At 48.7% G+C, this 19,481-nt stretch overlaps 4 protein-coding genes and 1 non-coding gene across 13 annotated transcripts in view; 2 read left to right on the top strand and 3 right to left on the bottom strand.

Moving 5' to 3' along the window:
• The first annotated feature begins 263 nt into the window (after positions 1-263).
• BECN1 (beclin 1) lies at positions 264-6,448 on the top strand. Of its 3 annotated transcripts, none has more exons than XM_037886767.2 (11): positions 264-621; positions 1,252-1,319; positions 1,541-1,599; positions 2,312-2,402; positions 2,699-2,835; positions 3,018-3,212; positions 3,503-3,649; positions 4,182-4,331; positions 4,416-4,476; positions 4,964-5,106; positions 5,652-6,448. In XM_037886767.2, the coding sequence occupies exons 1-11, from the start codon at positions 495-497 to the stop codon at positions 5,818-5,820; spliced, it is 1,347 nt and encodes a 448-aa protein (XP_037742695.1). In that variant the 5' UTR covers positions 264-494; the 3' UTR covers positions 5,821-6,448. The 3 variants fall into 3 exon arrangements, with proteins under 3 accessions (XP_037742695.1, XP_037742697.1, XP_037742696.1); XM_037886768.2 differs by having other exon boundaries at positions 547-621; positions 2,281-2,402; XM_037886769.2 differs by lacking the exons at positions 4,964-5,106; positions 5,652-6,448 and adding an exon at positions 4,588-4,957 and having other exon boundaries at positions 291-621.
• Positions 899-970, bottom strand: TRNAC-GCA. Its single transcript has one exon. It is a non-coding gene; the product is annotated as a tRNA-Cys (tRNA).
• A 613-nt stretch (positions 6,449-7,061) lies between the features above and the next one.
• CNTD1 (cyclin N-terminal domain containing 1) lies at positions 7,062-14,034 on the bottom strand. The gene is made up of 7 exons (XM_037886771.2): positions 13,366-14,034; positions 11,981-12,056; positions 10,844-11,018; positions 9,754-9,916; positions 8,910-9,054; positions 7,864-7,960; positions 7,062-7,237 (listed from the first exon to the last, which is right to left on the bottom strand). Exons 1-7 carry the CDS (start codon positions 13,535-13,537, stop codon positions 7,082-7,084), a joined length of 984 nt encoding a protein of 327 aa, XP_037742699.1. The 5' UTR covers positions 13,538-14,034; the 3' UTR covers positions 7,062-7,081.
• Positions 13,959-15,972, top strand: LOC119564520. The gene is made up of 2 exons (XM_037886770.2): positions 13,959-14,892; positions 15,534-15,972. The coding sequence occupies exons 1-2, from the start codon at positions 13,959-13,961 to the stop codon at positions 15,635-15,637; spliced, it is 1,038 nt and encodes a 345-aa protein (XP_037742698.2). The 3' UTR covers positions 15,638-15,972.
• A 2,232-nt stretch (positions 15,973-18,204) lies between these two features.
• The window catches only part of WNK4 (WNK lysine deficient protein kinase 4), a 25,557-nt gene continuing 24,280 nt past the window's right edge, over positions 18,205-19,481 (bottom strand). For all 7 annotated transcript variants that reach the window (XM_043537004.1, XM_043537005.1, XM_043537007.1 and 4 more), the window contains one exon: positions 18,205-19,424. In XM_043537004.1, coding sequence (XP_043392939.1) covers positions 19,422-19,424 — 3 coding nt within the window. In that variant the 3' untranslated portion in view covers positions 18,205-19,421. The remainder of the gene's footprint in view (positions 19,425-19,481) is intronic.

Genomic DNA, 19,481 nt, shown 5'->3' with positions numbered 1-19,481 from the left:
CCTGCCCCACTGCCCCCTCCCCTGCTGGCTCTCCCCCCTCCCCTGCTGGCTCCCCCCCATGCCCCCTCCCCTACTGGCTCTCACCCTGCCCCACTGCCCCCTCCCCTGCTGGCTCTCCCCCCTCCCTTGCTGGCTCCCCCCCATGCCCCCTCCCCTGCTGGTTTCTCGCCCCACTGCCCCCTCCCTTGCTGGCTCACCCCCTGCCCCACTGCCCCCTCCCCTCCCCTCCCCTCCCCTCCCGGCTCTCCCCCCGCCATGCTGCTGGTTTCCCCAGGGGGCTCCCCTGCCCCGTTGCCGTCACGCCGCGGCCCCCATTAGTCCCCCTGCCCGCTAGGGGCGCTGCAGGCCGCGCAATGGAGTCGGGGACATGACTTGCCTGTCGGCTGGTGGCGTCACGTCCTGCCTGCGCGGGGCGGGCCCGGCGGTGACGCGGGCGGCGCGTGGGTCCCGTTTCCGCGCTCGGAGTCGGGGGAGCGGGGCGCCCGCGCGCGGGCATGGAGGGCTCCAAGTCGTCGGCGTGCACCATGCAGGTCAGCTTCGTGTGCCAGCGCTGCAGCCAGCCGCTCAAGCTGGACACGTCCTTCAAGATCCTCGACCGCGTCACCATCCAGGAGCTGACAGGTAACGGGGGGCCGGGATCCCCGGGGGCGGGGGGAGAGCGGGTGAGTAGAGAGCGCGGCGGGCAGGGTAAGCGCAGGCAGTTCGGTGTTTTCGTAGACTCTCAGGGTGGGAAGGGACCTCAGGAGTCATCTAGTCCAAGCCCCTGCTCAAAGCACGACCAAGCCCCAGTTTTTGCCCCAGATCCCTAAATGGCCCCCTCAAGGATTGAACTCACAACCCTGGGTTTAGCAGGCCAATGCTGAAACCACTGAGCTATCCCTCCCCCTAAAATCTTTCAAGGGGGCACCCGGCTTTGAACCAGGGACCTCTTGATCTGCCGTCAAATGCTCTACCACTGAGCTATACCCCCGTTTTCGCAGCATGCCGCTGACCAGGCAGTTATGAAGGTTCCTGTCAACCTGGCACGCCCTGGGGGTGGGTTGAGGAATGACTGGAGAGGGGCTGTCTGGGTGGCAGCCGGGCAGAGGTCAACACCCAGCTCTCCGTGGAAGAAGATGGCTGGGATGCCCACAGGTGGGACCTTGACTGTACAACCCACGTCATTCAGAAACCTGCAGCTCTGTGAAATCGTTTCATTGCTTATTGTGCACAGTTTCTTCAGTCCTCTTGTCATTGTTGTTCTTTGTTCAGCTCCGTTACTTACCACAGCTCCAGCAAAACCAGGAGACCTTCATGAAGAAGAGACCAACTTAACAGAGGTAAAAGGCTCGGATTGAATATCTCTTTGTTCCTTTACCCAAGGTCCTGTGATAAAGCTAGTTTGTCTCTTGGAGACTACAGGTTAGCCTGAGCGTCAATTAATTTGTCCTGTGGGATGATAACCCTCCTTTTGCGAGAGAACCCAAAAGGAAGCTGATTCTACTCTTTTACGTCATGAGTGGCATTTGATTGACTGATGGTGTATTGCCTTAATTTTCAGGAAGCCTTCGCAGAAAACCGTCAGGATGGTGTATCCAGGAGATTCATTCCTCCAGCCAGGTATCGCTTGTGTTTGCAGTAAATTTTCTGAAACATTGTGGGGGTCTCATGATTCTACATGCATCTATCTATATAAGAGCTGCCATTATGGAAGACATTGTGGCTGCTGGCTTCATTTCAGAATAAATCTTACTCATTCTTTATTTATCACACACTCCACTGTAGTATATGAAAGCCCAAAGAACTCCTATATAGGGAAGGATAAGTGTAACTTGCATGTTTTGGGTGTGGGTGGTTGACCACAGAAGTCATGCATTAAGTACAGATTCTCCCTTGCCGTGGTGAACCTCACCTAGGCTTATGCTGAGATCCTCAGTTTCCTTGGGGTATTTGCTGGATCCAGTAGGGTCCCAAAACCTTTTTTAATCCATTCCATTCAGGACCTTGCTATTCCCACCCCACCCCCTTTGTAGCAGCTCTTACTCCTGCATTTGTGGTGTTCTTGGGACATTATTTACCAGCTAAGGGGTGGCACAGAACTAATACCTGTGCACTGCCACCTAAGACTGTATATCTCCCACTGACCTTCATGTAAATTCAGTGTACAGATCAAAATCAAAAGGGAAAGGACTGCACAAGACATCAGAATTAAAGGCACAGTGGAGGGGTCTCTGTGAGGAAGCTTTGGGACACAGTATTCCAGTGAGAGAAATTCAGTGATGTTTTGACATTCTTCATCAGTTCACAACAACAAAATCCCTTTCTCTTCAAGAATGATGTCAACAGAAAGTGCCAACAGTTTTACTCTGATTGGAGAGGCTTCTGATGGGGGCACCATGGAAAATCTAAGCAGAAGACTGAAGGCAAGTCTCATGCTGATAAACTAGATATTCTCTTGAATGTAGTGTAAGTTCTTTGGGGCAGTTTGCGAGTTGGAGTTGTAACTCATATTTCTGGCCTTCAAATATTTGCGTAGAATAAAGGTAAACAAGCTTAAAATCTGTTCAGTTTATCAAGCTTGGGCTGTGAAAAATGGCACATTGCTGTTCTCTTAGGGGGCACAAGTTTGTCCATTTAACACTTGGTTTTTCATTTAATATCGAGCAGAACCTGGAGCTGATTCTAAATTTTCTATACTAAGAGTGAACTCTTTCTCTAGGTTACTGGTGACCTTTTTGACATTATGTCAGGACAGACAGATGTGGACCATCCTCTGTGTGAGGAATGCACAGATACCCTTCTAGACCAGTTAGACACACAACTCAATATCACAGAGAATGAATGCCAGAACTACAAGTAAGTGATTTATTATTGAACAGTTGGAGCACTCCATCACTTCCAGTAGCCTTAGTCTGAAAAGCAGGGAAAGAATATAGATATAAAGAAGTTCCTGAACTAAGCATTTGGCAATTCTCCAAATCTCATCCTTTGAGAATTGCCTTAAGTATTCTTTTGTAACCACCTACTGTCTCCTGTAGACGATGTCTGGAGATCTTGGAACAAATGAATGAGGATGATAAGGAGAAGCTGCAGATGGAACTGAAAGAACTTGCTTTGGAAGAGGAGAGATTGATCCAGGAGCTGGAGGAAGTAGAGAAGAACCGCAAGATGGTAGCAGAAAACTTTGAGAAAGTCAGGACAGAAGCAGAGAGACTGGATCAGGAGGAAGCACAGTGAGTCTTAGCCAAAGTCTATTTCATGGCAGTAGTGACAAATATGGACAAGAGGGTGTATCACACTGGGTTGTGAGTAAACATGTACTGTACTTCTAATGACCCACAATTAGAATTGTGACTGGGTACAAGTGGCTTCCTCTATTACAAAGCTGTGGATCTGGTACCTTAGTGAGAGTGACTTAGGTCTCTCTCCATAGAGAGGGTCTGTCTGGGGTAGTGGTGCATGTAGGAGTTGGTCTCTTGCTGTCCTGTGCTGTTGGTAGCTTTCTCATTGTTGCTGTTTGAAGGTATCAGAAGGAGTACAGTGAATTCAAGAGGCAGCAACTGGAGCTGGACGACGAACTGAAAAGTGTTGATAACCAGATGCGCTATGCCCAGATCCAGTTGGATAAACTGAAGAAAACCAATGTGTTCAATGCAACTTTCCATATCTGGTAACACAGGCTCTGAGCTAGAGGGGCAGAGCTGCTGAAGCACCAGCTTTCATGAATCTGCATTACAGCATTGTTGCCAAGATAGCAACCTGGTTTTTGGCAACTTAGGTGCAACCCAGGGCTGAAATCTACTTCTTAGCTGAGAGCAGGCAATCAGATCTCCTCATGGTGACAGCTGAAAGGGCAGGAAAGGAAACATGCTCTACCCAGGCTGTGTGGGGAGATTTGCAAACATGAGAGCAGCTGGCAGGTGCTATCTCTAAGCTGTCAAACCTGGGACCACGTGGAGCCCAGTGCTGAGCCCTAACTGAACAGCTCTGCTTGAGCTTTTGCACTTGCCATGTTGAATCCTGAACTTTACAAAGATAATATAAGCTGCTCTATTGTCTTTGAGCTCCTTAAAGAGACTTGATGGCTTGCAGGGTTACCTTGCATTACAGCAGCAGTGGGGATTAGGGCCCTGTTGTGCTAGGTACCATAGAGACAAACCCTGCCCCAAAGAGCTTTCTTACAGCTTTTCCTCTTAACACAGGCACAGTGGGCAGTTTGGCACAATTAATAACTTCAGACTTGGCCGCCTCCCCAGCGTCCCTGTAGAATGGAATGAGATCAATGCAGCTTGGGGGCAGACTGTGCTACTGCTTCATGCCCTTGCTAACAAGATGGGCCTGAAATTTCAAAGGTAAGAGCTATACTTTATACACCTCATACTGGCTATTGTGCCATGGGAAAAGGCACTCACAGACTTACCTGCCTTTTCTTTCAGATACCGTCTCGTTCCCTATGGAAACCATTCATATTTAGAGTCCCTCACAGACAAATCGAAGGTAAGAAAATCCAAAAGTAATCTGCCTGGAAAGCTAAATTCCCTCTATTCCTGCTAATATGAGTGAGCAGAAAATGTAAATCCTGCCATTCACAATTAGCTCTTATTACAGGCTTAATACAATTGCAGCTGTAACTGCCTTACCTCTAATAATCATAGAACTGGAAGGGACCTCGACGTCATCTAGTCCAGTCCCCTGCACTCAAGGCAGGACTACGTATTATGCTTCGTGCTCCCCTAGGGGATGGGCGTGCAAAGAAGCGGAGGAGGCGCCCTGTTTTATTTAAAAGCCATTCTTCTGGCCAGTTGAGGCGTGTCAGTGGGCTCGAGAGTCCTGTCCAGGTGGTGAATGGTGGCTGGGATGAGTGGAACACAGTGTGGCTTGGCTCTTGAAGGTAGAGGAATCCCTAGGGCCATCTCCTGCGCCTGTGGTGAGTGTTTCTAAACTGGAGTCTCTTGGCTGTCTAGAACTACCTTCTCTCTTTCAGGAGTTGCCCTTGTATTGTTCTGGGGGTTTAAGGTTCTTTTGGGACAATAAATTTGATCATGCGATGGTGGCATTCCTGGACTGCGTGCAGCAATTCAAGGAGGAGGTGGAGAAAGGCGAAACTCGCTTTTGTTTGCCTTACAGGTAAATGTCACTATCTGAAGTGCTTCCGTAACATAGTGCATGTTAGCCCATGCAGCTCTGCCAGTGCCGCTGCATCCTGACCCACAGCATTCTTTGCTATTCCAGGCCTGTCTTATTTTCAGCCAAATCATCTGATGGTTCTGTGCTTGAGGGGAGAGCAGCACAGAACCATTTCCTGGGCTCTGTCCCTTTTGACCTAAATGGGATTTAAAGCTAGTTCCTCAGCAATGAAAGGCCACTGCATAGTTTTTTTAAAAGCTGATTTTTACCTTTGTTAAAATAGGGGATCAGACCATGTCCTAGACAAAATGCTCAGCACTTATGTAAGATTCATAATCCTGAGATTAAAGGGTCTGAAAATACAGTACTTGGATACTTCAAATGTCAAACCCAACTACTGGAAATAACTGCTTCATAATCAGTGGAATGAAGCTAACTTAAATGAAGTGACACAGAAGAGATTACACAGCGTTAGCCGTTTATCAGAGGTGACGATTTATGTTGAAATGTAAATGTGTTAATAAACCTCTTTTTATATGATACAGAATGGATGTGGAGAAAGGCAAGATCGAAGATACAGGTGGCAGTGGTGGCTCTTACTCTATTAAAACACAGTTTAACTCTGAAGAGCAATGGACAAAAGCACTCAAATTCATGTTAACTAACCTGAAATGGGGTCTTGCTTGGGTTTCATCCCAATTTTATAACAAATGACTGAGTGTGTGCATATGTGTGTGTGTGTGAAGAACTTGTCCTGAGGGCTAGAGAGTATCTGCTTTTTTTTTCTTTTCTTGAGAATGTTATAAATTGTCACTTAATATTAACCAGTACAACATGTTTACAATACCAAAAATCCACAAGACACTTTAAAATTTCATTTGACAAGTAGTGCATAGAAAAGCAATATGTAAAATTGTACTGTTGAGCAGAACAAAATATAATTCAGCTCTTTATGAAATAGCTAGTTAGCAAGTGTCAGAGTTTTATAGACAAGTCAGAAACTTGCTGTACAGCACCAGTAGGATCTGATGTAACTCATTACAATTTAACAGAGAATGCAGTTAGAAAAATGAAATATTAGTGACACAGTGAGAACTGTGTTGGGAGCAAAGCCTATGGAAGCTCTGCTTGATCACCCTAAATGGGGACTAATGCTTGAAACTTAGTATCTTCTCTTTAAATCAGAACTGATGAGCACTTGGTGCCATTGAACTTTATGGGGGTTTGATATTCTTTAAAACATTGCCAACTATTTAACTATTTGTAACAAATATTTCCTGCAGCCTGTCACTGCACAAAGGTGCACTGAATAACACTGTAATAAAATACTTTGTATTCTGGACAAATGGAGTGCTTCCATTCCACATACACTGTAACTATAGCATGGCATCCTGTGTACTGGGATGTAGATCCTGAATAGCTTTCCATCCACGTGAGAGTTAAATCAAGCTTTCAAAACAGGTGCTGCTTGACTTGACTTGCATTTCCTTCCCCTGTCAACACTGGCAGACTACCTACCTGACTTTCTTTTTGGGCTGTGGGGGTAACTAGATCTGGGAGGTGGAAGGAACAACCTTGATATTGTAAACTGTTCAAGGCAGTCACTGCTTCTGCACAACAGCAACTGTGTGAAGAAAGCCTGGCCCAGCTTGTAGCGCTTGTACACAGTAGAACAGTTTGTAGACTTATCGCTGCCATTTCTATAACCATTTTCCCGAAAGCAAAACACTTCACAATCGCAGCATTTTACTCCCCATGTCACTACTTCAGATTGAGTATAGGGGATAGTTTGCAAAGGCCACTTTTAACAATTTTAAATGCCATATTTGACAGCTGCTACATAGCAACTAAACAAAAGTTCATCCTACATGAGTTACAAGTCAAAACCACCTGTATCTGTTACAAAAAGTTAGTGGGTGGAACATGGCTTTGAGGACACTGATACGTGGCAAAGGTTGCAATGGAAAAGCCAAGTTTATTTTGTAGGAGGTACAACATAGTTCTCTGAAGATCTAGTTCCTTTGTTCTTCCTTGGATTAGTGGTGCCAACACTGTGCTTCAGTATTGCATATGAAAACTCTAAAATGCTTTGTGTGGTAATGCCAGTGATGCAATTTAAATGTTCCACAACCTTAAAAAAAAAATCTTCCTTATTTTGGGCAACAGAGTAGTAGTTCTAGATCTTAAATCTTTGAGTATATGTAAAGGAAAGCAAAAACTTGATTATAATCTACCCTATGGCTCTAATATTGTGCTATCCAGCTGCTATGGGAATACAAATAAAAAAAAACACTAGCCCTCTGCAATTGCCAATTGAGGATCCTGGTAGTGGAAGCTTTCTCCCTTAGAGGGGAAGAATTTATTTTTTAAAGCAACTAACGTCTTTTAAATAGGACCTCTCTTTTATATTATAAAACACAGGCTGGCTGTTTGGGGGGAAGATTGGTGCCTTATAGAATTACTTCTCTCCCCCCACCCCTTCTGTCAATGGAAGCCTTTAGATACAGCATGTTCTAGGACTCGGAGTAAGAAAGCTGCAGGCTTCTCAGAATAGGTTTGAAAAGTAACGAGACACTCATGTTAAATTCCCAACCTCCCCTTGCCCTGCAGTATTAATATATTAAAGGACTCCATCTTTATTATACTCCCAGTGCAACACACCTGTCTCCCTGTACTGCGTAAACAGTAAAAGATGCAATACTTTTTTAGTTCATGTAAGCCTAAGAACTGCACTGTGTATTTCTTGTCTAGCAGTACCTGATTCCAGTATTCAGGATTTAGTATGAAAGCGCTTGTGCTGATGACTCCAACTGCCAAGAGCATGAAATCTTCCTTTACTGACAAAAATTTTGCTCTGTATAATTAGAACAGTAGTAATAGCTGCTTTAAACGGAAACTGTTCTGTATTTCAACAGCTGAGTGTTGTAGCATTGATATTGTGTATTTGGAGGTAAACAATTTTAGTGGCATTTTAATCTACAAAACACACATACAAATTAACACTTTTAAAAGCCACTTCAGGCTGATACTAATATCTTCAACTTAAAGTCCACTCTCCCACTACTTAACTTATTTGTTTGGCTACATTTTCTTAAAGATAAGAGAGATCCTCCCAGTCTGCCTATTCTACAGCAATGTTGCTGAAGCATTTTGACTTTTATAAGCATGTGGAAAAACTGAGAATACAAACTGTAAAAGGCTAGAAAAACTGGTATTAGTTTTGAGGAGTATGCTAATAACTCTTATTATACTTGGCACTTCTGTAGTACTTTGATCAATAAGTGTTTTCAAAAGAGCTTTGAAGACAATGCCAGCCTAAGAGGCAGGTAAATATCACTGTTCTGCAGATGGAGAAAGATGCAGTGCACCCAGGATGACAAACAGTCGCTGTCAGAGCTGGGATCAAAACTTGGCAAATTAAGTTAGTCATACTTAGAACCGATTATTCCCAAATACCACTTACTACGGAAAGGAAGTCATGTATGGACACACTGTACACTTCTTGACATTTAATAGAATTAGCAACTTAAATCCAGAAACCTCAGTCCCAGATTCTTAGTTCACAAAGAATGGTCTGTTGAGTTGTATTGCAAATAACTGTGACTCATATTTTCTTAGTACACTAAGCACTTTCTCTAATCTGTATCTGCTGCGTCATAATGTGTCAAATAGACAACTATGAAACTGCAGCAGATGGATGGTAAATGCACAAGAATATGTGACCCTCACATGCTTTTTCCCTCCCCTCTGAGCATAAAATCAATATTACTTCAAATGTGCCCTGGGGCATAGGTGGTACTTACATCTGGAGTTCACTTGGTGTTGAATTCTCAATAGAAATCTTTAATAAAGTATCATAAATGATGTTCCGCATGAGATAAGTTAAATCCAATAGGTGCATGCACATCTTATGCAACTGTTTCATAGGAAGTAAGCAGCCATTATGTCCTAAAGTGGAGATTACACATGGTCAGCTATATATTTTATGATCCATAAAACTAGATTATGAAAAATATTAGCCATTATGACCAAGGCAGTCTTGTGTACTGAGTTGCTTATGGGTAAGATTTTCAGTAGTGACCACTTTAAGGTGAGGCACCCAAAACTTGAGACTCCATAAAAGGGTCTGACTTCGCTCAGCAAATTCCATCAATCAGGCCCCTTTAAAGGGTCTCAAGTACAACACCCAAAAATCACAGTTCACTTTGGAAAAATTGTGGCCTTATAGAACTGCTTTTAATAATATTAATCTTATAACAACATCTTGCCAAACAGCCAGAAGACCAGTTACCCAGATATATTTCTTCTTGGATGCTAACTGCTGGGCTCCTCACTCTGTGACGTGTAAAGTTTCTTGCTTGTGTCAGTCAATGGTAGAAGGCTCTTGTGCAGATTTCTATCATTTGACAGGTAAAATGAGGCCCAGGACTCACCCTAGGAAACACCCCAGAGTAGGGAGAACACTTTGAAGCTTTGGGCTTTCCATTAATAATAACCACACTGGTGAGTTTCTCTCTGTCACTTCATGCTTGATTTTACCAGATTTTACAAACGATTAAATCTGAGATTATTTGTTTCAGAGTCTAGTGGTAACTGCATTTAGTCTTTTTTAATTTCTACACAGTTCCCTTTTATTAATACTCTTACCTAACACCTCCAGAAGCAACTCAACATAGGCAAAAGGAGTTGGCACATTGATCTGGAAGCGTAGAGCCTTCAGAATGGCAAGTTCTGACTCCACCAAGTTCTGTTTTGTGTATGAATAGTCTAAGGACTGCAGAAATTTCAGAACTGTGTTATTGTTAATTATCTGGAAAAAACAGTGATGGGTGATTTTTAAAACTAAAACTGCTGCTGTAAGACGTGTTCTCTCAAGCTCTCAGAAGTTAACAGCATACCATCATGCAGGTTAATAGTTTCTTTTTGAGTTGAGAACTAATAGAATTTTTGTTTAACTTGCCTTCTAAACTAAAAATGGAAAATGCAAGCTGCAACTATTACCCTTTGCCAGGTAGTAGCACATCTTGGGGTTTTGCAGGGCTGTGCCCCATTGGAGCAGAAATCAGGGATGCTGAGTTTAGGTATTTTATCAGCATAACTTTTTTTATTTACACAATACACACATGTCCTGGAACAGAAGTGGTCACACATGGCAGACAGGCAAAGCCCTCCCCCTGCAATCTCAGCCCTAACACCATTGCCCACTTCCCAGGAAGTATATTTGTCCCAAGGGCCGACTCTAATTAGAGAGATTAAGGCAGAGAGCAAACTCTTGCTTGCAATATTTTCCTCAAAAAGAAAATACATCACAATACTAACAACAATACAGCATTTCTTCAGACTGAATAGGGCATATCACACACTAAGAAAATGAACTTGTAAAGCTATGTAACGGCATCATCTGGCGACTCCCTCCATTAACAATGTTGGGTTTTGATATCGTGGTGTATTTAAGAACCAAATGGTACAGGTCATGGTTACTCTAAATAATAAAATTGAGAACTTCTTTCATTGTGAAGGTGCAGTGTACAATTTCCAGAGGCATAACAGATACTGTGCCCCAGTGCAAGAGACTCTAGATTTCCCATGCCAAAATTATCCTGGATTACATAGTCACTGCTGTCCTTTGAAACAGTAACTCCTTTGGTTCGGAGTTTAGATAAGATCAAAATCTAAGTAAGTAAGGCTATACTGTACTGCTAAAAATCTAGTGTAAGAAAGTGGTTAATTTGCTCACATTGTAGTGAAAAGAAAGTTTGCTTGCAAGCTGAATGCAAGACACAAGCCGCAGCACAAATGTGTCACACATCTGTGCTTTCAAAGCGCCCCAGATGTTGCCCTCTCCTTGTTCATTGTTTATCCTTGACTCTTCGGTAGAGTTATAGCTCTCTTCTACATGCTTAATCATAAACCTGCAAGAAAAAAAAGCTACCTATGTTAGGAACCATTAGGAAAAGGATAGATAAGAAGACAGTAAATATAATGGCACTATATAAATCCATGGTACACCCACACCTTGAATATTACATGCAGTTCTGGTCACCTCATCTCAAAGAAGCTATATTAGAATTGGAAAAGGAACAGAAAAGGGCAACAAAAATAATTAGTGGTATGAAACATCTTCCATACAAAGTGAGATTAAAATGACTGGGTCTGTTCAGCTTAGAAAAGAGAAGAATACAGATACAACAGAGGTCTATAAAAGTCATGAATGTTGTGGAGAAAGTGAATAGGGAAGTGCTATTTACCCCTTCACATAACACAAGAACTGGGGTCACCTGATTAAATTAATAGGCAGCAGGTTTAAAACAAACAAAAGGAAGTACTTCTGCACACAATGCACAGTCAACCTGTGGAATTTGTTGCCAGGGGATACTGTGAAGGCCAAAAGTATAACTGGGTTCAAAAAAGGATTTGTAAGTTCGTAGAGGATAGGTTCATCATTTGCCAAGATGGTCAGGGACACAACCCCATGCTCTGGGTGTCCCTAAACCTCCAACTGACAGAAGCTGGAACTGGACGACAGGGAAGGATCATTCAACATTTCCCTGTTCTGTTCATTCCCTCTGAACCATCTGGCACTGGCCACTGTCAGAGACAGGGTATTGGGATTGCCCAGCAGGACCATTCTTATGTAAAAGATAAGCTCTCAGAAAAGTTGTGTTTTGCTAACAAAAGGAAAAATACCTTCTACATGTATTCAGAATACTTTACTCTCAATATACATACCAATTATACTTGTAATTAAATGACAGGAAAGGCAAAGCTGCAGATATAAAGATACTCCATATCTTCTGCCTGAGCAGTGCAGAGTACATACAGTATAACTACTACAGGTATAAGAATTGCATGTTGTCTTTGCTTGGGAAGTTACCTTTCAAATATTTCAACTGCTTGATATTGTGCAGATTGGTCCAGGAACCATTTTTCACACAAAAGAAATACAAATTCTGCAAAAAAGTGCAATTAACAGTCATCACTGGAACTGATGGATAAGATGGACACACTTTATCAAAAAGTAAAAGTAACTAAGCAAGACGATAAGGAATCAGACATGATAATTGAGTCAGCCTTTGTAGAGAGGCCACTAATGTGAGTTTATACAGAGGATGTTACTAGTAAAGCAAAAAGAAAAGGAGTACTTGTGGCACCTAAGCTAATAAAGCAGCATCCTCTAGCTAAAACCAGGAATTAACTAGACCTCATTTGACTTGTTACCATTCATTACAGGCAACAGAGACTGCCATCATAGCAAGACCAAACCACTGCTGGCCCACACAACAGTCACCATACTCAGGTCCCCTTTAATGTCACTGCCTGAATGGACAGAGCGTTTTTGGATGGGAGTGTACAAGAACAAATACCATACAAATGTTTTTATTTCGGGTAAAAGGTGCAGCCATGAATATATCACCAGGAACTCTCTCATTTTCATACTTTCTGATTTAATCCCACATTTGCTTTTATGCTTTTTAAACATTTGTTTCTAACTTTGCTCACAAGATGTTAGCTCAAATTCATGTTTTTAATTGACATGTTGGTTACCTTAGAAACCGCACTCTAAAGAGTTCTCACACTTGTAGCAGCTGCTACAACCCCTCATGTCTGTATATTTACTAATAGTTTTGTAAATTCATGAATTTCCCTGTAGATTACATTATTGCTGATCATAAAGAAATTTTCCTACTGTGGTGTATAACTACATAAGTATACAGCAAATACCAGCCTACAGCCAGCTTTGTTTTCATATAAAAACATTAGTAATCCTTGTACTTCTGGGAGCCCTAAAGTTCAAGAATGAACCACATGCACACAGAAAACACCTTGGTGCACCTGCAGTCTGGCAACAGAGGCTCAGCACCATAATTAATTTGTATTTTATTTTTATCTCTAGTTTTGAACCTTCTGCTCCTTCTTTATAGGATGCTGTAAAGGTAGTTTCATAATCTGTAAAATACCTTATGTAATTTGGCCCTTCACACCAAATGAGTCTGAAACTCCTGTTCCAGGGTAAAACAAGGTGAGAATCAGTCCTATGTACTGATTTCCATAATCTCAGACACACACCCCAAACCTTTAGAGCAGAGTAAATTTAACACAGATCTGCATTGTGCTCTGTAGAATATTACAAAATATTCATTGAAGGATAATAAGGATTTGTAAGCACACGGTGCGTACAAATGCACAAACCAGGCATTCATGGCATGTGGACACAGACACACAAACATATACAGGCAGACAAAGATCTGCATCTCTCACCCACTATCTGGGTCTCTTTGAAGCATCCTGCCTGATCCGACAGCTCATTCAGATATTGTTCATTTTCTGTAGCTAAACAGATTAAAGTATCTTCAATGATCTCAGGAGCAACAACTCCAAAGACTGGCTCCGGGGTGCGAAACCTAGACACTGCCTGTGCCTCTGAGCTCATCTCAGCACTTCTGGCCAGTTCTCAAACAATAAAATAATAACAGCGTTATTTTGATAGCACTGCAGCCGTACCCACTGCAGTAATTATTAGCGAGGGCACCAGGCAGTGCCTGGAACAAGGCGGCGGTATAATCAGGAACTTTGCTATGGAGAAACTGCACCTCCTCAGTCTGGATGTGCGCCCTGCGTGTGACCGGAATCGTGCCGGAGTTAGTGACAGTCCACACGTGTCCACGTGTGCCCTTGGGTCAGTGCGGCGGCGGCCGTCACAGCAGCGGGCCCCAGAACGGGATTTCAACCAGCCTGGTGCTTCCTCGGCAGGACGGCCAGCGACGCCCCGACCCCGGGGCAGGGCCCCGACCCCGGGGCTCTGGGGCACCCGTGACCGCCGTCCACCCCTCGGGCCGCTCGGGGCGTCGCGGATGGCAAAAGGAACGAGCTGCGGCCCCACGGACGCCAAGGGCACGCGGGTCCAAGGCGGAGGCAGGGTGGCCCGTCCCCCCGGAGGAGGCTGGAGCCGGAGAGGGCCCGGCCTGGCCGCCAGCTGGCAGCTCCGTGCCGGCTCCCCTAGGCCACAGCCTGGCAGCCGGGGCCTCTCCCAAGAGCCTCCGCGACCCCCAGGGCGGGTTCAAGGCTGCGGCGAGCTGGGGAACCTGCGGCCTAGGCCTGGGCAGGGCTGGGGGGCGGGGGCGTTGGAAGGGAGGTGTCGGGGGGGCCCAGGCCGATGGTGGGAGCTGGAGGCCGCGGCAGCCTCGCCTGCTCGGGGACATTTTTTCCCTCCCTCCTCATCGCCTCGCCTCGCCTGCCACCTCTCAGCCAATCACACGACGCCGTTGCCCGTTGCGTCGGGTCACGTGGCGGTCGCTCGAGGCGCCCCAGTGAGTCACTTCTTCCCGCCTAAAAACTCGCCAGGAGCCCCTGAAGCCACTGACCCCCCCAATCACAAGAGACGCCGCCGTGGCGCTCGCTGTCACGTGGGCCGCGTAACCAATCGGGCGGGCGCACTTGGGCCCCTGGCGGTGATTGGCCGCAGGTCCGGACCTCCGCCGCTCTCGCGCCCTCATCGAACGTGGCGGCACGCGCCTCACGCCGACGGCCGCGCGCGCGCCCGCAGCGGATGTGACGTGCCGCTGAGTCAGTCAGTGCGGCGGGCGAGCGGGGGGCGCGGCTCGGCGGGGAAGATGGCGGCGCCGCGGGAGCCGGGCGGGGGCGCGCAGCGGACGGAGCCGGAGCCGGAGCCGCGGCGCGTCGTGCAGCGCGCGGAGGGGGCGCTGCGCCAGCGGGCCCTGCAGCGGCGGCTCCGGGGCCGCAACCTGCTGACGGGGCTGGGCATCGGCGCGGTGGTGCTGGGCATCTGTATCCGGCCGGGCGGGGGGCGCGGCCCCCCGAGCAGCGTGTGTCCCCCCCGGAGGGAGAGGGGGGGTTAGGAGGACCCCCGGGGGTGGGGGGGTGCACCGTGTGTCCCCCCCGGGGAGGGTGGGAGCAGCGTGTGTCCCCCCCCAGAGGGGGAGGAGGGTTGGGAGGACCCCCGGGGCAGGGGGGGTGGGTGGGAGCAGCGTGTGTCCCCCCCGGAGGAGGGGGCGGAGGGTTGGGAGGACCCCCGGGGGTGGGGGGGTGCACCGTGTGTCCCCCCCCGGGGAGGGTGGGAGCAGCGTGTGTCCCCCCCCGGAGGGGAGGGGAGGGGGGATGGGTGGGAGCAGCGTGTGCCCCCCCCCGGAGGGGGAGGGGAGGGGAGGGGGGATGGGTGGGAGCAGCGTGTGCCCCCCCCCCAGAGGGGGAGGAGGGTTGGGAGGACCCCCGGAGGAGGGGGGATGGGTGGGAGCAGCGTGTGTCCCCCCCGGAGGGGGGGGGCGGAGGGGAACCCCTGGAGGAGGGGTGGGGGAACTCCAGGTGGAGAGCAGCTCCGTGGAGCAGGGAAGGGCCGGGGGGGGGGTGGTTTCTGGCGGTGTCTCTTTGATTCCCCCCCCTCCATGTTTTCCTGAGCGGCCCCTCCCCAGATGGCTACACCTTCTACAAGATCTCCCAGGAGCGATTCCTGGACGAGCTGGAGCAGGAGGTCGAGGCTGCCCGGGCCCAGGCTGCCAAGACCCCGGCGAACTGAGACCCTGAGCCAGCCAGGGCTGCTCCCCCCTTGGGATGGACCCGGCTGGAACTGACGCACGTGCCAGGGACCCGCCGCAGCCCGACCCCTGCTGGGTTGCATCTGCCTTTGACGTGCCTGGAGCTCCCTCTGGTGGGGGGGGGGGTCCTTGCAGTGTGTGGGGGAGGGGGGTTCCCTCCCCTGTGCGGACCAGGCTCTTGCCACTGCCAGTTAAACCTTCAGGCTGCAGTTGCAGATTGTGGTGCAACAGCACCAGGTTTCTTCCCTGACGTGCTCCTCTGCTAGTCACCCCCTGCAGCAGGTGGGCCAGGGCCTCAATAAACCTGTCTAAATGATTCGCCAGAGTGGGTTTGTGAAATGCTAGCCCTGGGCCTCCCCAAGTGGGGCCTGCTGGGGGGGCACTTGGGATGGGGGTTGGTGCACCATCCCTGTAATATCTTCTTCTTGGTGGAAATACACAGGTGGGAGCTTAAATGAGGTCTCTGAGGCCTGGCCCAGCAGCCCCTGGTGCACTTTGTAGCTATTTAAGAGCAAATGGGGAAAGGTGGTAAAATAGTAAGTGTCTAGGACCACGTTTGTTGGCTGCAGCGGCAGTGCCAGTGTCAACAGTGTGCCCTTGTTGCCAAGAAGGCCAGTGGCATTTTGGGGTGTATAAGTAGGGGCACTGCCAGCAGATCGAGGGATGTGATCGTTCCCCTCTATTCGACATTGGTGAGGCCTCATCTGGAGTACTGTGTCCGGTTTTGGGCCCCACACTACAAGAAGGATGTGGAGAAATTGGAGAGAGTTCAGTGAAGGGCAACAAAAATGATTAGGGGGCTGGAACACATGACTTATGAGGAGAGGCTGAGGGAACTGGGATTGTTTAGTCTATGGAAGAGAAGAATGAGGGGGGATTTGATAGCTGCTTTCAACTACCTGAAAGGTGGTTCCAGAGAGGATGGATCTAGACTATTCTCAGTGATAGCAGATGACAGGACAAGGAGTAATGGTCTCAAGTTGCAGTGGGGGAGATTTAGGTTGGATATTAGGAAAAACTTTTTCACTAGGAGGGTGGTGAAACACTGGAATGCATTACCTAGGGAGGTGGTGGAATATCCTTCCTTAGATATTTTTAAGGTCAGGCTTGACAAAGCCCTGGCTGGGATGATTTAGTTGGGGATTGGTCCTGCTTTGAGCAGGGGGTTGGACTAGATGACCTCCAGAGGTCTCTTCTAACTCTGATATTCTATGATTCTTGGGCTGAATATGGCTGCATCATGAATTCCTTGTTTCCTGGTGCTGAGAGGAAGCATGGGGAGGTACCTGGCCTGGGAGTGCCACACCCTCTGTTTACCACCTGGAGGCAGAGGAGGACGTAGCACTGGAGTAATTCTGCCCCAGGCTGTGAAGAGTCCCTGGTGAAGTGGGGGGTTGGGGGGGAAGAGGAGAGCCATGGGAGAGGCTGATACATGGAAACGTGCCTGCTGGCCTCAGGGGGAGAGATTAAGTCCTGCAGGGACAGTACTTGCTCATGCCTTTCTAAGTGCATTGTGGCGGTCGCACATGGCTGCAGAGTTCCCTGGAGTGAGTTGTGCATAACCTCTGGCTGAGCAACAATCTCAGTTCAGGCTGCATTGTGGCCAGGACCCAGCCCCATGGGGGGAGCACTGGATGGCCCAAGCCATGGTCCCTGTTCTGCAGTCATTGCCACAGCTCAGTGTGTTTGAGGCATTGACCTTACTGGGCCTTGGGGAAGCGGGCACTAGACCTGGAAGTCAGTGACTCATTCCTTAAAAGGTGATGCAACTTTGAGAATATGAATAAAACCAACTTTGTGGTGAGCTGCCTGTGTGACCTTCAGCTAATGGTTCCTGTGCGCCTGCTCAGATACTCCAGGGAGAGGAAAAACCCTGCAAGTGAAGTAAGCGGGGGGAAGGTGCCTGTATGCTGCCTCCAGAGCCCACTGAATTAGATACAAAGGTGATGTGCTGTCCTTGGGAAGGGGGGTACAAACCACACTCCTCACTGCCAGAAAAGGCTCCTAGGGAAAGGGTAGCTCTTAATGCCCCTGGCCCAGCTTGCAGGGGAAACACTTGGTCCTTTGCCCCTGTGAAGAGCAGAACTGAGCCCAGGGGAGCAGCTCCAGTGCCTGCAGTTATCTTTGCCTTTTTCATGTTCCAATAAAGGCCTCTGGAAAACATGCTTCCAAGTTGATTATTGAGGTGGTGGCAGGAGGCCAGCTCTGTGCCTCACGGACTGTTCCATGCAGCCCACATTTACTTAAGAAGCTTAAAAGTAAAAGTGGGTTGGTTGGGGGGGGGCAGGAAAATGAGATTTTCCAGCTCATTGTACTATGTCCTGAATTTACAGGCGGACAGGCCTCTCCTGCTGCAGCCAGGAGAGCAGGTATATTACCTACTGGCCACCTTCCCACTCCCGCCCTGCCATGGACCCAGCAGGGTTTTTCCTCAGTTTAAGAAAAACCTCCCACCCACATCCATCCTACAGGAAGAATTGATTTGGTTACAAGATGCTCCAGCTGCTGTAATCACACCCCCACCCCAAGCACCATGCAGTCAGCGATCGCCATTTGATCTGTTTTATTCACAACCACTGTACAGTCTCTAAAAAGCCTTTTACAACAAGGTCAGTCTGTGTCCTATGGAGAGGCAGGGCTTCACGCTGCAGCCATGGGGCCAGAGCGGAAGCCGAGCTCTGAGGCTCCCTGCTGCACATACAAGCCTGATGCCCGTTGCCCAGGAGAATGGCTTGGCACAAGGGTGTAAATGCACTTGGCCTGCTGCTGCTCGTTTATGGTTCTGGGGCAAAGAGGCACTGAGAACGCAGCCCCTGCGCAGGGGGCAGCACCCCTCTCACTGCAGGGGGGCGGTGGCTCCTGACAAGGAGTAAAGCACAAAAGGTGAGTTGCCATAAAGGGGAGGGATGGTGTCTGCACATGCATTTCCTACAACCCAGGCCCTGCCTTTGGCAAACATGAGCCCAGGGGCCTAGCCCAGGGTGTCCAGGGACTAGGATCAAGTGCTATCTGTCCAGGGCATGAGTCCAGGGAGAGGCAAGACCAGCCATGCCCCAGGCAGCCTGGGCCTGCGTCCATGGTGGCCCACGCAGTGGCACTCGCCCTGGGGGTGGGGGTGGCTCTGGTGCTGTCCCTGAAGGATTCTGGAAGCGCACCTGAAGAGCGAGGAGCTGAACGGGGAGATGGGTTCAGTGAAGGGCTGGGACTCAGCCCAGCAGGAAGCATGTCTCAGCTGACACCACGAGGGGGCGCTCTATAGCAAGGCTCCCCATGGCTCGGTGATGGGGAGTTACCCCATCACAGGTCCTACCCCACTCAGTCTCCTTCCCAGCCCCCAAACCTGGGGGTGCGTGAACCGGGCTGGCTGGGACCCTAGTGCTGCCACCATCAGACTTCACACAGGCACGTGGGGCCCAGAGCAGGCAAGGCAGGGCAGATCCTCCCCGGGGCTGTGGGACAAAGCCAGGAGTCTCTGCTGGCCACGCTCCGAGGCGGTGGGCACCCGCAGCCGACACCATGGGGCCCAGTGCCCTGCTCCGCTGGGACAAAGCTGGGAGGGGCACACAAGGGCAGAAGGAGTCTCCATTCCCAGCAGCAGCAGCCGCCGCCACCCCTGCCCCACAGTGCCTGTGCTGTCTCCACACACGGAGGAGCCTGTGGGGCAGGGCGCTGCCTGGTCAGCTCACAACAGGGCCTCTCACCGCCCCTCCATGGCAGCTGGCGCATGGCTGAGGTAGTCCATGAAAATCAGTCCTGGCAGGCTGGTCACTGCAGAGAGAGGAGAAGGGGGTGCTGAGCCGGCGCTGGCTCCCAGCAGGGGGAACT

Source organism: Chelonia mydas, chromosome 27 (assembly GCF_015237465.2).
Source record: "Chelonia mydas isolate rCheMyd1 chromosome 27, rCheMyd1.pri.v2, whole genome shotgun sequence".
NCBI classification, from domain to species: Eukaryota; Metazoa; Chordata; order Testudines; family Cheloniidae; genus Chelonia; species Chelonia mydas.
This window is presented reverse-complemented; position numbering and strand designations above follow the sequence as displayed.